This window comes from Haliotis cracherodii, unplaced genomic scaffold (assembly GCF_022045235.1).
Source record: "Haliotis cracherodii isolate W230 unplaced genomic scaffold, xgHalCrac1.p SCAF_14, whole genome shotgun sequence".
Lineage (NCBI taxonomy): Eukaryota > Metazoa > Mollusca > Gastropoda > Lepetellida > Haliotidae > Haliotis > Haliotis cracherodii.
In genome coordinates, this window is record NW_027266269.1 from 19552301 (window position 1) to 19567223 (window position 14923).

At 42.4% G+C, this 14923-nt stretch overlaps 1 protein-coding gene across 1 annotated transcript; it reads left to right on the top strand.

The window, feature by feature from the left end:
• Window positions 1–2335: 2335 nt before the first annotated feature.
• LOC139460618 (potassium voltage-gated channel protein Shaw-like) lies at window positions 2336–11824 on the top strand. The gene is made up of 2 exons (XM_071242086.1): window positions 2336–2875; window positions 10079–11824. The coding sequence occupies exons 1-2, from the start codon at window positions 2336–2338 to the stop codon at window positions 11015–11017; spliced, it is 1479 nt and encodes a 492-aa protein (XP_071098187.1). The 3' UTR covers window positions 11018–11824.
• Window positions 11825–14923: the final 3099 nt, after the last annotated feature.

A 14923-nucleotide genomic window follows, 5' to 3' on the forward strand; every position in this document is an offset into this window, starting at 1 on the left:
AGCAATCTTGATTATTTTTAAGTACCTCAGTCCGCATTCTGACTTGTTTGTCTTTTTTTTCGCACATAACATTGATCGATAGGGTATGAGTCTTCTTGATGCATTCCTTGTCACAGCCCCCTGGCTGTCAAGCACTTATTTGCCGGAATGTGTGGATTCGTCAATTTTGTTAAAATGTTCAAAATATTTCTGATCTTGGTTAGGTGATATGGGCAGGTGATGAAAGGAGTGGTGGAGTACCCCGGTTGTTAATGCCCTCGCTCGTCACGCCGCCGGGTTCGATTCCTGAAATGGGTCTGAATTGTGTGCATCTTGGTGCGTCCGGATTACCGTGGCGCAACATGATACTCAGCTACGCTTTTGTATAGAAATACTATGGATCGAAAAAATGTTTACAACACCCACATTCCGTGGAGACGTGTATTGCATTGTATCAGTATATCATTCTTTTTTCGAAACTTTTAGTTTCCGTATTTACCCATTGCATAGAAGGAGACGACCAAGTCGTACAAGTAGAGGACAATCAAAGGGGAAGTAGGTCCGACTCGGAAGTGTAAAGGAGGAAAATGAGATATGAATATTAGAGGAAGTGCGTGCAACTCGTAAGTGTAGGTGATCATGAGGGATATACGTCCGATTCACAAGAGTAGGAGATAAATGAGATAAGAACGGTGAAAAACGTCCATGACGTAAGTGTTAGTTATAATGAGGGATATACGTCCGATTCATAAGAGTAGAGGAGAAAAATGAGATAAGAATGGTGAAAAACGTCAATGACGTAAGTGTTAGTTATAATGAGGGATATACGTCCGATTCATAAGAGTAGAGGAGAAAAATGAGATAAGAATGGTGAAAAACGTCAATGACGTAAGTGTAGCTGATCATGGGTGATATACGCCCGATTCATAAGAGTAGAGGAGAAAAATGAGATAAGAATGGTGAAAAACGTCAATGACGTAAGTGTTAGTTATAATGAGGGATATACGTCCGATTCATAAAGAGTAGAGGAGAAAAATGAGATAAGAATGGTGAAAAACGTGTATGACGTAAGTGTTGGTGAAAATGAGCGAAATGCGTGCAATTCGTAAGTGTAAATGACAATGAAGAACCCGTGAAGATCCGGGGTAGAATGGGTCTTCAGCAACCAATGCTTGCCGTAAAAGGGCACTAACGGGATCGGGTGGTCAGACTCGCAGCTAACGAAGTTGGTGCATGTCATCGATCCCAATGGCTCATGTCAATCACTGGATTGTCTGGTCGTGACTCCATTATTTACAGACCGCCGTCATATAGCTGGAATAATGCTGGGGGTGGCGTTAAACAACAAACAAACAAACAAACAAACAAAAGATAGTGAGGGAAGTAAGTCCGAGAATCATGAGGTAAGAATGATGAGTGAAGGAGTAAGGTTTTATTACGCTTTTAGCAACAATCCAACAACATCGCGGCTGGAGACACCAGAAATGGGCTTCACACAGTGTTTCCATGTGGGGAATCGATCCCGGGTCTTCGACATGACGAGCGAACGCTTTAACCACTAGGCTACCCCACCTCATTAAGAACAATAAAGGAAGAAAGTTCAACTCGTAAGTTTACGGGATAATCCTGAGTGGCGTACCTCCAACTCACATTAGAAGATACGAAAATGATACAGGAAGTTATTTTCTCTATTCAGTCATCATGTCCGTCGGTTATAAATCACACAACACTTGGCGCTGTATCCTTGTGACTATTGGGCGCTGTATCCTTATGACCACTGTCAATGGAATTCTGAAACTTTGTCCTCACAAATACAAGTGTGGATAGCAGTTTACCAGCTCGAGATACAGTTGTTTTCACAAATATATCACAGTTAACTTAGCAGACTCTTAATCGTATACAGATTTGTTCACCACACTGTTGAATTTTAATCTAAAATGAAGGGTTTTGTTGTGTACCCAAACGCAGAAAGTTCTCTCTGTCAGTTTTATAGCGTCATCGTGCAGACGAACTTGAGTATCCAGAGACGTAAAAAGAAATTATGGTTATGTGTCAGAACGCAATACAGTTAACTGTGGCAGTTTCATAGTGTTATCTCACAGGCGAACTTGAGTACAGAGAGTCAAACCCTAGCCTTGTTTAACGTGCCCCGATACTGTTTACATGACGATGCGGGTCACACTCTGACAGAGCCCGACAATGAGAGGGAGGGCTGGTTTACCCAAGCGGAAACTGTCCGAGCTATCACCGCGTCCTTGTTTCCGCCACCTGGCGTCGCTGCGAGCAACTGCCGTGTTTACTTAAGTTATATCCCTCCTCGTCACGTTAAGACACCGCGAGACCTTTCTCCACAATAATGACAGAGCCACATGTCCGCAATGAAAGGGTGCATCACGACGAAATATCTGAAGATTCATCATCGGAGGTTTGTGTGCCGAAATGTAGAAAAATGATTTTTAACGTTGGCGGCACAAAATTTCAAACTCTTCGCGAGACGCTCAACGGATGCGAGAGTACCAGGTTATCGGATGAACTGTTTCTTAACACTCACTACGACACGGATGGATGTGAGTATTTCTTTGATAAGGACCCAGAGATGTTTCGGTCAGTGTTGAACTACGTGAGATCGGGCAAACTCCATCTTCCAGCAACGCTCTGTGGTCCCATGATAAAGGAAGAAATGGAGTTTTGGGGGTTGAGTGAGATAGACATCGAGCCTTGCTGCTGGGCTGTTTACAACAACTGGACGTCAACGGTCAACGCTTTGGAACAACTGGAGAAAGACAGGAAACAGAACGTGCAACATGTCTTTGACGACTCAGCGCCATGGTATACCAAGGTCAAGGTCAACGCGTGGATCTTTCTCACAAGTCACAATTCTTCTATTCCCGCCCAGGTGAGTTATTTGGTTTTGATTGTAAAATTATAATCAACGTTATCAATTATATCACAAGCGACGTCCCACGCCGCCATATGTAAATCTACATGTAAATCTTCCCCTTGTACGGGGCGGTCGGGTAGCCTGAGGTTAAAGCGTTCGCTCGTCACGCCGAAGTCCCGGCTTCGATTCCCAACATGGGTACAATGTGTGGAGCCCATTTCTGGTGTCCCTTGCCGTGATTTTGCTGGAATATTGCTAAAAGCGTCGTAAAACCCACTCACCCATACTGCCCTCGTACAACAAACATGAATTCGTCGGGATTAATCTATAATCTGTAATCCCCAATTACGGGGTAGTAATTATCTAGGATCATACAGCTCGGATTAAGATTATCGTGAACAGATTAGAACTCTAAAGTATCTAATATTTCTTATACGTTAATGACAACACAAACTATACAATCCTTATAACATAAACACATACTATGGCTAAAGAGTCATTAGTAATACACTCGGGGCTATATACTGGTCAAGCAAATAAACGCAACGTATCGGATGTTGAATTAAAAACGTCCGGGTTGTTTCGAATATGATTTAAACAAAGCGAATCTCTGATAGAAAATGAAGAGACTTGGACAAAGATTCTACTTAACAGGTTTTCTAGTTAACTAACTACGACTTGCCTGCCACTACTGAAACATCTATTTCAAGTTATTTTTGTATTGTTACACATACGTACGTTTACACTGATGTGAACACAAATAATAACTAAAATAACAGTCATGAGGTTTACCATCTTTGCATTGATAAAATCCTACATAAACATTAAATATGTTGTTTCATCTGTTCTCCACCTCATTATCCTAACAACATCTCATTAGCGAGGTGAAATCGATGTGGATTCACATCACATTGTGGACTGTGGATTAGGGATTAGCAGGGTAATTAGTGAGGGGTTTGGATTATCACCTCTAATTGTCTGTTAATTACTCAATTGAGTAGTGACTGCTAGATCAGTAGTATGTCTTATGGATACAGTATTCTCTTTTGTGTGTGTGTGCGTGCGTGCGTGCGTGCGTGCGTGCGTGCGTGCGTGCGTGCGTGCGTGTGTGTGTGTGTGTGTGTGTGTGTGTGTGTGTGTGTGTGTGTATGTGCGTGTGTGCGGCTGATTTTACTACTCCGGACTAACGTATATCATGGACACAGTATACTGACTCTGAGCAGACCAGTCCTTGTTTTATCCACTTAAGGCCGCCAGCCAGGCAGGGAAACAACAAATACCATCTGTTTTGGTATGGCGCCGCCGTGGATCGAACCACCGACCTTACACTCTCGAGGCAGACGCACTATCCACTAGATCACGTTAGGAGATAAACAGATTATATAGCAACGGAGGATGAATATACCCTATATGCCCTGTGTGAAATAAACCGTATCGTGGAAAACACGTGAGGAATGTGCTGTATTGCCAGATAGCGTTTTACTGTTGGGGTTTTTAAGGGGATTTTGTGACGGGTTGTCTGTTATGCTGCGTTCATTTGCCGCGGGCTGGTAAAAACATGTCACCAAAGAACAAATTTATGTATACCTACGTAAGCTACATGAAGTAATTGCGAAATTGTCCTCCGTGAAACCACTTACTGTGGACGAATAGTGCGTAAAATATATATCCTTTGTGGAAAACAAGGGGATTCTAGGACAAACCCTGGCATTTTCTTGGTATATCAAATTATAAAGTCATAAACTGCATATATGAATTAATCAATGCGGAAATGGTGTTTGTGATTTAAATTAAACAAGGTTTTGTCTAAAATAATATCCTGTCTCTGTAAGGCATCTAGCTTTCTGATTGGTCAGTCTCCGTTTTGTAGATAACCATACAAGTCAGGGTCTCATCCCACAAAGAGAGGGGCAACGGGTTAGCCTAGTGGTTAAAGCGTTCGCCCGTCACGCTGAAGGCCGGTTTGGATTCCCCACATGGATACAAGGTGTGTAGCCCATTTCTGGTATTCCCACCCGTGATACTGCTGGAATATTGCTAAATGCGTCGTAAAACCATACTCACTCACTTAGATTTTAAGTCTATGTGGGGTAGATTCACACTCCGTCGCGGTGGTGACTCAGCATAACACCACTGCCACAGGCTAATTTGCATATTACGTGACCGGACTTTTTTCAGAAATCAGTATAGAACGGACTAATGCAAGTATTTGGGGGCGCTTTACATATTGTTTTGCATAACTATATAGATATGCTACTACAACTGCGACAGTGAGTTGCATGACAATATATATTTATGCATCAAAGTGACCGTGTCGCTAGCTCTCCGTTGGGCTTCGATGACAGCACGTGGAGCCGTACAACCAATGTAAACATAGGATAACTACGCAAAAACAAGTAGATTTTTACGTATTTGCATACTTTCTCAATGAAAGTTAACCATTCTTTGACATTTGTTTATGAAAATGTGTAGACTTGTCAAACATGAAACGGATGAAAAGCATATGCAATATCTTGAATGGATTGTGAAAGATGTGACGAACCGTCACATGGCGCTGGTCTGTGGCAGAGGTACTATGCTAGCTGGCTGCCGGCCGCATGGAACTCTGGGTAGGAGAGTGGGGTAGATTGTTTCAGATAACGCTATGATCGTTTGTGAAACGGGACAGAGATGGGTTATCGTTATTGCCACGATGACGTCACAAGGTGTCATGTGACGTCATCTGAGCCATCCCTCTCCCGGAATAGATATATCACTCTCTGTCCTTGAGATATACTTTGTACACCACCATGGTTAAACAAAAATGAAAACTTTGTTAACTTAAGAAGTGTGTTATTATGATAAAATCTGGACGTGTCATTAGTCTTGATGTACAAGATTTCAAGTTAAACGTTTATGAATGAGAGTATTGTGCTTCCGCAAAACACCACAAACACCGCAAGCTCATTCTGCATATAATCCTAATTTGGAACTGAGTGAGTGAACTATCTTTACCATGCGGCGACGAGAGCAAATTATATATTCATTAAAGCATGCACATCAAAACAGTAAGGCAAATATCAGTATGTCACAAACCATACAAAATATATCTAAACAGCCTGAAGTATAACAAAAGCAGGGTAATTTCAACACGTACAGGAATTCACATGTTACGATAAAGACCTATTTCCCATAATAATTTCAACTGGTAAACAGATATTTCAGATATTTCTATTTGACGTGGCCATGGGAAGCTGCCTGTGGTCTGTCATACCCAGTTGATAAATGCCCGCGTCATCTTGACGTGTGGAATTATGAACGTGTTGTGTTTTAAATACTTCAAATCCTATGTAATAGGAATTGATCCCGAGGAAAGGAATTGATGTCCTGTCAGAGTCAGTGTTCTTGTACACAATGTGTGTTTGTATTATCTTAGTCCAAGTCGCACACTATCAGGAATCAATGTACATGGTAGGAAGCTGTAGACAAGGAAACATTGCCCCTTGACAGTAGTTACCGGGAGAACAATTGTCCTTGGACAGTAGTTACCGGGAGAACAATTGTCCTTGGACAGTAGTTACCGGGAAAACAATTGTCCTTGGACAGTAGTTACAGGGATGACACTTGTCCTTGGACAGTAGTTACCGGGAGAACAATTGTCCTTGGACAGTAGTTACCGGGAAAACAATTGTCCTTGGACAGTAGTTACAGGGATGACACTTGTCCTTGGACAGTAGTTACCGGGAGAACAATTGTCCTTGGACAGTAGTTACCGGGAGAACAATAGTCCTAGGACAGTAGTTACCGGGAGAACAATTGTCCTTGGACAGTAGTTACAGGGAGGACAATTGTCCTTGGACATTGGTTACCGGGAGAACAATTGTCCTTAGACAGTAGTTACAGGGAGAACAATTGTCCTTGGACAGTAGTTACAGGGAGGACAATAGTCCTAGGACAGTAGTTACAGGGAGGACAATTGTCCTAGGACAGTAGTTACAGGGAGGACAATTGTCCTAGGATAGTAGTTACAGGGAGAACAATTGTCCTTGGACAGTAGTTACCGGGAGAACAATTGTCCTTGGACAGTAGTTACAGGGAGGACAATTGTCCTAGGACAGTAGTTACAGGGAGGACAATTTCCCTTGGTCAGTAGTTACCGGGAGAACAATTGTCCTCAGACATTAGTTACCGGGAGAACAATTGTCCTAGGACAGTAGTTACAGGGAGAACAATTGTCATAGGGCAGTAGTTACCGGGAGAACATTTGTCCTTGGACAGCAGTTACAGGGAGAACATTTTCCTTGGACACTAGTTACAGGGAGAACAATTGTCCTTGGACAGTAGTTACCGGGAGAACAATTGTCCTTGGACAGTAGCTACCGGGAGAACAATTGTCCTAGGACAGTAGTTACAGGGAGAACAATTGTCCTTGGACAGTAGTTACAGGGAGGACAATTGTCCTTGGACAGTAGTTACAGGGAGAACAATTGTCATTTCACATTAGTTACTGTGAGTACAATTGTCGATGGACATTTGTTACTTCTGAGAACAATTGTACTTGGACATTAGTTACTGGAAGAACAATTGTCTGTGGGATAATGGTTCCTACTCTGGGTACAATTACACCAGTCTTCAACGTGAAAAACAAACCCCTACCCTCCCATCCCCTTCTTACCAACCTTAAGTCTAAATATAAACAAGGATGTAGCAATGTGGACACTTTTTATCACAGGATATAAGGCCCCGTCTGTAGTCTTTGTAAACAATCTAGAGATAAGGACGGTCAAGTGTTTGAATTATTTCTTCAATAATCGACATATTGTTGATACTGAAATCACGTGTTGCTTGCTGGGTGACGCATGCCTATATTTATGCATGTTTATGATCGTTGTAATCTCTCACACTGACAAGGTTTGTTTGTTGTTTAACGCCGCATTCAGCAATATTCCAGCTATATGACGGCGGTCTGTAAATAATCGAGTCTGGACTAGACAATCCAGTGATTGATATCATGAGCGTCGATCCATGTAATCGGGATACGATGACATGCATCAATGAAGTCAGCTAGCCTGACCACCCAATCCCGTTAGTCGCCTCCTACGACAAGCATAATCGCCTCTCGCGACAAGCATGGGTCGCTGAAGACCTTTACTAACCCGGATCTTCACGGGTGCAGACCGACAAAGGGATGCTAGGGAGATTTTAACTTGGGATAAGAGTGAACGGGTGCGTTGTTGTAACTGGGTAGAGCATTTGTATTTGGAATTTTAACAGTGTGAGTGAGTGAGTGGGGATTTTGTTTTAAAGCCGCTTTGAACAGCATTTTAGTTATATTAAATCGTAGCAGCTTGATTTGAGAGGAAAGACCAAAGCAATGAATGTGTAATACGGTTACTTCTTGAGGGAAATGCATGAGGAAGGTATGTCCTGACAAACTAAAACATATGACCAGGGCAGCCAGGATTCGAACCCAGGATTATAGATTCAGTCGCGCCTAACGAACGCAAGACTGCAGAGCTCACTGGGGCCCCTTAGACGACTAAGTCACCCCATATCACAACTATAGCAGAACAAGACAGACATGCATTATAGAGAAAATAGATAGATAGATAGATAGATAGATAGATAGATAGATAGATAGGCCCTGACTTGAAGACGAGATAGAGAACGAATACACTGCATAGAGAATGAGGACAGAGAGGTTATTTTACCGTCACTGCTTCAGAACAAACAATTATGTTTTTAAGAAATAGAAGCCGAACATATTTTTCACGAAGCACATTTTTATCAGGACATCGATCCTGTTCAGCGAACAATCTGTTTTGTAGGTTAAACCTGAGACAAACATACTCCCAACAGTCACAGACAATTGGCCCCTAACCAGTAACATCAAAAGAATGTAGAATAGAACAGAGGATGACACACGGTTACTGCGCCTGGCGCGTTTCCCTGTGTGAAACTGATAGCGGAACTATAGGGACGTAGATGTTTAGATAGCACTAGTCAGGTCACCGTGGACACTGATTCATCACGCTTTGCGAGTCGGAGGTGGGGGGGGGGGGGGGGGGGGGGGGGGGGGTGTGTGTGTAACTTCGACTGCGGGGACATTTTTGTTTGAGACAAAATAGTATTTTGAGTCAGGGCTTCAAAACACCATTTAAGAGGAACGAAACAATTTGTATTTTTTAATTCCTTATAACACATTTTTCGCGAACAAACAGCATGTTTTTGTAAAACACGAGAACAAATTATTTTATTTACAATACCATTATGAGGTTATTTTTCACAAATATTCTAGACTGAACGGCCGAAGCCCTTAAATCGGTTTGTGTTCTCTTTCTACACTTTAAAACCGGGTAATTGGCGTTTCGTAAAACGGAAATCAACTTTACAAATAGGCTTTTCATCGCAATTGCATGTTAATGATCGTTTTGCACCAACCCGACCTGTTTAAATTGCGGTTTCAATGAGGGTTTTAGGTATCAGGTTACATCGCGCATACAAGGCTTGGGTCAAGACTGCTTTCAGCCATGACAATTGAAACAGATAACAAATGTTTTGAAAAGACTGTTTGCAAACTGCAGACAACGTTTCCTTCCTTTATCGGCCATCTTCCCCCATTCCGTGGGCTAGTTGGCCAGCAGAGTGGGCGAAACATTTGTTTGATTGTTTGTTAAACAGTCGGAACATTGACTGATAGTATAAATTGAATTTAAAAAAACAACTTTTTAAGAAAATAAAAAATTGCTTGGTCCTAATGGGTTTCCGTTCTAACAATCCAAAACGTACTTCTTGCTTTCTCACAGGCAGGTCACCGACCCTCTTTATTTGTTTGTTTGTTGTTTAACGCCGCACTCAGCAATAATCCAGCTATATGACGGCGGACTGTAAATAATCGAGTCTTGACCAGACAATCTAGTGATTGACATCATGAGCATCGACCCACGCGTTTGGAATATTTGACATGCATCAATCACGTCAGCGAGCCTGACCACCCGATCCCGTTATTTGCCTCATCTGACAAGCCTGGGTTGCTGAAGACCAATTCTAATCCGGATCTTCACGGGTTGGCGTACTTGTACTAAAGATAAAAGGATTTTGAGGTGAGGTGGAATTTTGGTTTGAGGCACAACATGAATATCAGTCATCGCTTCAAAATATTCAGGATATCATATGAACATTATGTTATATTATTATTGTTGAGTAAATAAACAACCATTATCATTCTACGTGTTTCAGATCTATGGATGGCTGTCTCTCCTCTTCGTCATGGTCGCCATCTTTTCTTTCTGCGCTGCCACTCATCCCATCTTCAAAGTTCCGTCCATGCGCAGAGGCGCCAATGTCACTTCCGGAAACGCAACAGAAAATAAGACGACTGACATAGAAAGCTTGGAAGAGGACACGGAGCGACATCCTGTTCTATTCTACATTGACATCGTGTGTCTAACATTCTTCACAGCAGAATACGTCCTGCGTTTCATCTGCGCTCCGAAGAAATTCAAGTTTCTGTTGTCTCCTCTGTCCATCATCGATCTTCTTGCCATACTCCCAGACTATATTGAGTTCCTTATATATGCGGCTGACCCGGAAGCTGTTGGAGAAACGACTTTCATGCACTTCATGCCTCTTCTACGGCTTATGCGCGCATTCCGAATCTTCCGCTTGATTCGTCACGTTCCTGGGTTATGGATCATGTTTTACACGCTGAAGGCGAGCTACAAGGACCTGTCGCTGATGCTGGTGTTCCTATTGGTTGGGATGCTGTTGTTTTCATCTTTAATCTTCTTCGCGGATGATAACAAGGTTTTCACAAGTATCCCGCACGGATTTTGGTGGGCGGTTGTTACCATGACAACTGTGGGGTATGGGGATATGTACCCAACGAGTAGATTAGGGTATCTGGTTGGGTCGATCACGGCAATTTGTGGTGTTCTGCTCATTGGGTTTACGATACCTGCCCTTGTTAACAATTTCTCTCTGTATTACCAACACGTTGAGTTTGCAATGCAAAAAGAGAAACTAATGAAAGAACAGAAGAAGAACGTGATGAAGGAGAAGAGTAATCATAAACCACCATCAACTAATCACAACCACTACAGAGACCCGGGTATATTTCAGGAACACTTACCCCTGTATAGTCAAGTCGGAAATGGGTCAAAGTGCGACCGCAAGTAACAAAAACTCCATCATAATTAATATTTCGTTGAGTGAGTGAGTGAGTGAGTGAGTGAGTAAAATCCTGGACGGGGACACCGGAAATTAGCCTCAGCTATTGTCCCATATGGGGTATCGAACCCGGGACTTCGGGTTGATGACGTAACCACAAGGCTACCCCAGCGCCCCGTATTGCGTTGCGAACATGTTAATGATAACCTCCCTATCGTATATTCCTTATAGGTGACAGCAAACTGAAACAGAACTCAACGTATTGTATTTTGCCCACCACAGAAATATGATCCTAGACCTGGACAGGGCAGACACCACATATATGTTGTTTGCTGTTTCACTCCGGACAAAATTTCAGCTACAATGTATATGTATATATCTGTAAATAATCGCGTCTGGACCAGACAGTCCAGTGATTGACCTCATTATCATCGAACCACACAATTGGAATACGATGACAGGCATCAACCAAGGCAGCGAGCCTGACCACCCGATCCCGTTAGTCACCTCTAACGACAAGCATGTGTTGCTGAAGATCTACATGTATTTGAACCCGGATTTTCACAAAATGTAATGGTATGTGCATATCGCAGTCTGATGATCATATAGTTTACACCGCTTGCCTTTTGCTGCCAACTGAGTCTGTCGTGTCGTACTGTCGAGACTGGTTGTCCTCCAGCGTTGACATTTTATATTTACATAACTTCAAGTGCTTGACACACAAATGACAACAATTGACATTATCACACACTATTATTTATTGACGAGGAAAATGTGAGGTGGCATACACAGTTGTCTGATGACTGATTACTGTAAAGGGACAGGGGCACGTTCCACAAAGCAATCTTAGTGTTATGATTATCGTAAGCCTGTGTTAAAGTGTGGGAGTTACGACCATCTTAGCGCTAAGATCGCTTTGTGGAACGGGTACCTGATCATTAATTACATGAAGTGGGGTGGATGGGTCGGTGTGTTCCCATTATGACTACTTGTTTCAATACACATACTTCATTGTTCAGTGACTGCTATTTACTACCTGTCACCCCTTGGTGAAGTTGATGGACTAGTCAAAATGGGGAAAAGGCAACACAGATTCCCTGTTGTATTTATTTGATTTATTCGCTCATTTATTCATGAATTCGTCCCTTTCACGTAACAAGTGTCATTCATTTTTACTTAGCAAGGGGCAGACATGTGTGCCTCTGACATGACACGGCGAAAATGATAGCCGCCACAACTATAATGGGAGGGGTTGGTGGGTGGGGTTGGGGGTTGTTTATGAACAAAATCGGGTGAAGGTCGTAGTTAGAATTTGTCTTCAGCAACCCATGCGACTATCGGAATCGGGTGGTCAGGCTCGCTTACTTGGTTGATGCATGTCATCCCTAGCGCGTAGATCGATGCTCATGATGTCAATCACTGGATTGTTTTGACCAGAGTCCAACAGGCCGCGATCTTATAGCTGGAAGTTAAACAACAAAAAACAAACAAAACACCGTGCTCACTAAAGTCGGTGACAAAGACAATCAAGTGTGCTTAGAACGGTATTCTGAATTTTGTAAATAATAATCATGTTAAAATAAACACCTCTTTCCTACACATACGCGTCCAGCTTCATTTATATCAAAAAGACAACTGTCATGATAGTGATGGTAACAGGTGGCTTATGATCCCTACATTATTGTGTTCCGATGATGGTGGGCTCGTCAGGATCCTCGTTCTAAAGGCGGGGCGGTCGGGTAGCCTAGCGGTTAAAGCGTTACCTCGTCACCCTGAAGACCCGGGTTCGATTCCCGACATGGGCACAATGTGTGAAGCCCATTTCTGGTGTCCCCCACCGTGATATTGCTGGAATATTGCTATAAAGCGGCGTAAAACCATACTCACTCACTCACTCGTTCGAAAGGTACGATTCCGGTGGTCATGGATTCACAAAGGTTCTAACAGATCCATGTTCCGGGTCGCTGCGGGATTCTCTCCCCCGTGAAGTTGTTAGGTGATTTTGATTTTAACTAGACGCAAAATCAAAATCTCGTCGGCTTTCGCGAGTATAACAAATGTGTTGCCGGCCGCAATGACTGATTGAGTTTGGTTTTGAGTTTATTTAGCAATATTCCAGCAAAATGACCGTTGGGGACACCTGAAATGGGCTCTACACATTGTAGGGGAATCGAACCCGAGTCTTTGGCGTGACGAGCGAACGCTTTAACCACTAGGCTACCCCTCCATCCTGTGGGCCGCAATGAAACCTGAAGATATGGAATGCATATTCTTACGTTGTGTTACGTTTGTATGTATAAACATATTGGAAGTCTTCATCGATTAATCCATTTTCAACCCATGCTTGCCGTAAGAGTCGACTATGCTTGTCGTAAGAGGCGACTAACGGTTATCGGGTGGTCATGCTCGTTGACTTGGTTGATGCATGTCATCGTATTCCAACTGCGTGGATCGATGCTAATGATATAAATCATTCGATTGTCTGGTCCACATTCGAGTATATACAGACCACCGACATAAGCTGGAATATTGCTGAGTGCGGCGTTAAACAACAAACAAACGAGCCATCTTTGAAACAAACCGGCACTGGGTCTCAAGACTTCACCTTCTGTTTGCTTTCAAATCTTGTCTAAAGATACGCCTTTTCACAATTGTCAGTTATCAGTGTATTTTTAATTACACCACAGAACTGAATCTCCGAGAAAAGGCCAAGTGAATTCTACTAATTAATTAGTATTTGCGGTCAGAGGATTTGAAAACAGCGAATTTCTTATCCACCCTTGCACGCTGGAGGCGATTCTTTGGAAAGTTTTAATAACTGTCACTTGAAAACAAGTCTTTCAGGGTCACAAAGTCAATTTATATGCCTCAAACCTGGTTCCCTACAATCAGGATCAACACATGTGTTTTACATGGTGGCTGACATATTGGATTTCTAAAAAGAAAAGTGGAATTAAATAAAAAATGGATTTAGAATGGGTAAATACTAAAACAATGAATAGCATGAATTAGTAATTGAAGCGCAGGTAAAATATCTCCCTACTGCCCATGGAGGCCACAAAAACAGCTATCACTTTATAACAGTCCGATTTCAGTTTCGGCGCCAAGATCACATGACATGCCCCACTTGGTGAGTGTCAAACTCGTGATCATAAGACAAGAAGGTGAGTGTAAGGTATATAAAGTCTTTTTATTGGTTGTCAAAACGCTGGAATTCAAAGGCGTCTTAACATCATGAACACCCACTTGTCGTTAAGTAATAGACTCGGTGTCAAGAACAATCTTCACGTTAAACAAAAATATAAAAACACACTATGAATAATTTGACAATGTATGTATTTCTTTTCCCCCCTGTAGCTCACCATGTGCAAGCTGGTCTCTTCTAAAAGGAATTACAATGACAACCCTCACCATTTCTCCCCGAGAAGCACGTGCGTTCGGTGAAAACTCACGAGCTGCACGTGCCCAGGTGTCGCGTCGCTTTAAGCGGCAAAGGCTGAGAGTCGTTGTGAAAATACTGCTGGTTTTACTGTGTTTTAATTTAGAAACTGTTTGTTTAAGGTTGGAATCCGAGCAGAACAAGGAACTCATTGAGTATGTTTGGAATTTCTCGAAGGCAGCACTCCCTGCTATTCCACATGCTGATTTTCAAGGTGACATTTTGTGTATACACTCATAGATAGTAACAGTTTGGTCATATATACACCTGTTCCACCTACCTATCATATTTGAAAGATGTGTTCACAGAGATAAGTACTGAACTATTATTGGTTAGTAACTTTACGTACACAATTATCAGGTACCACACCTTATGTGACCACCCATCTTGCTTGTTCCTCTGTAACAGTGTTTGAACAGATTGTCTACTGATTTCTGAATATATGACGACTTCTTCCTCCTGTTGTCACAATCTAT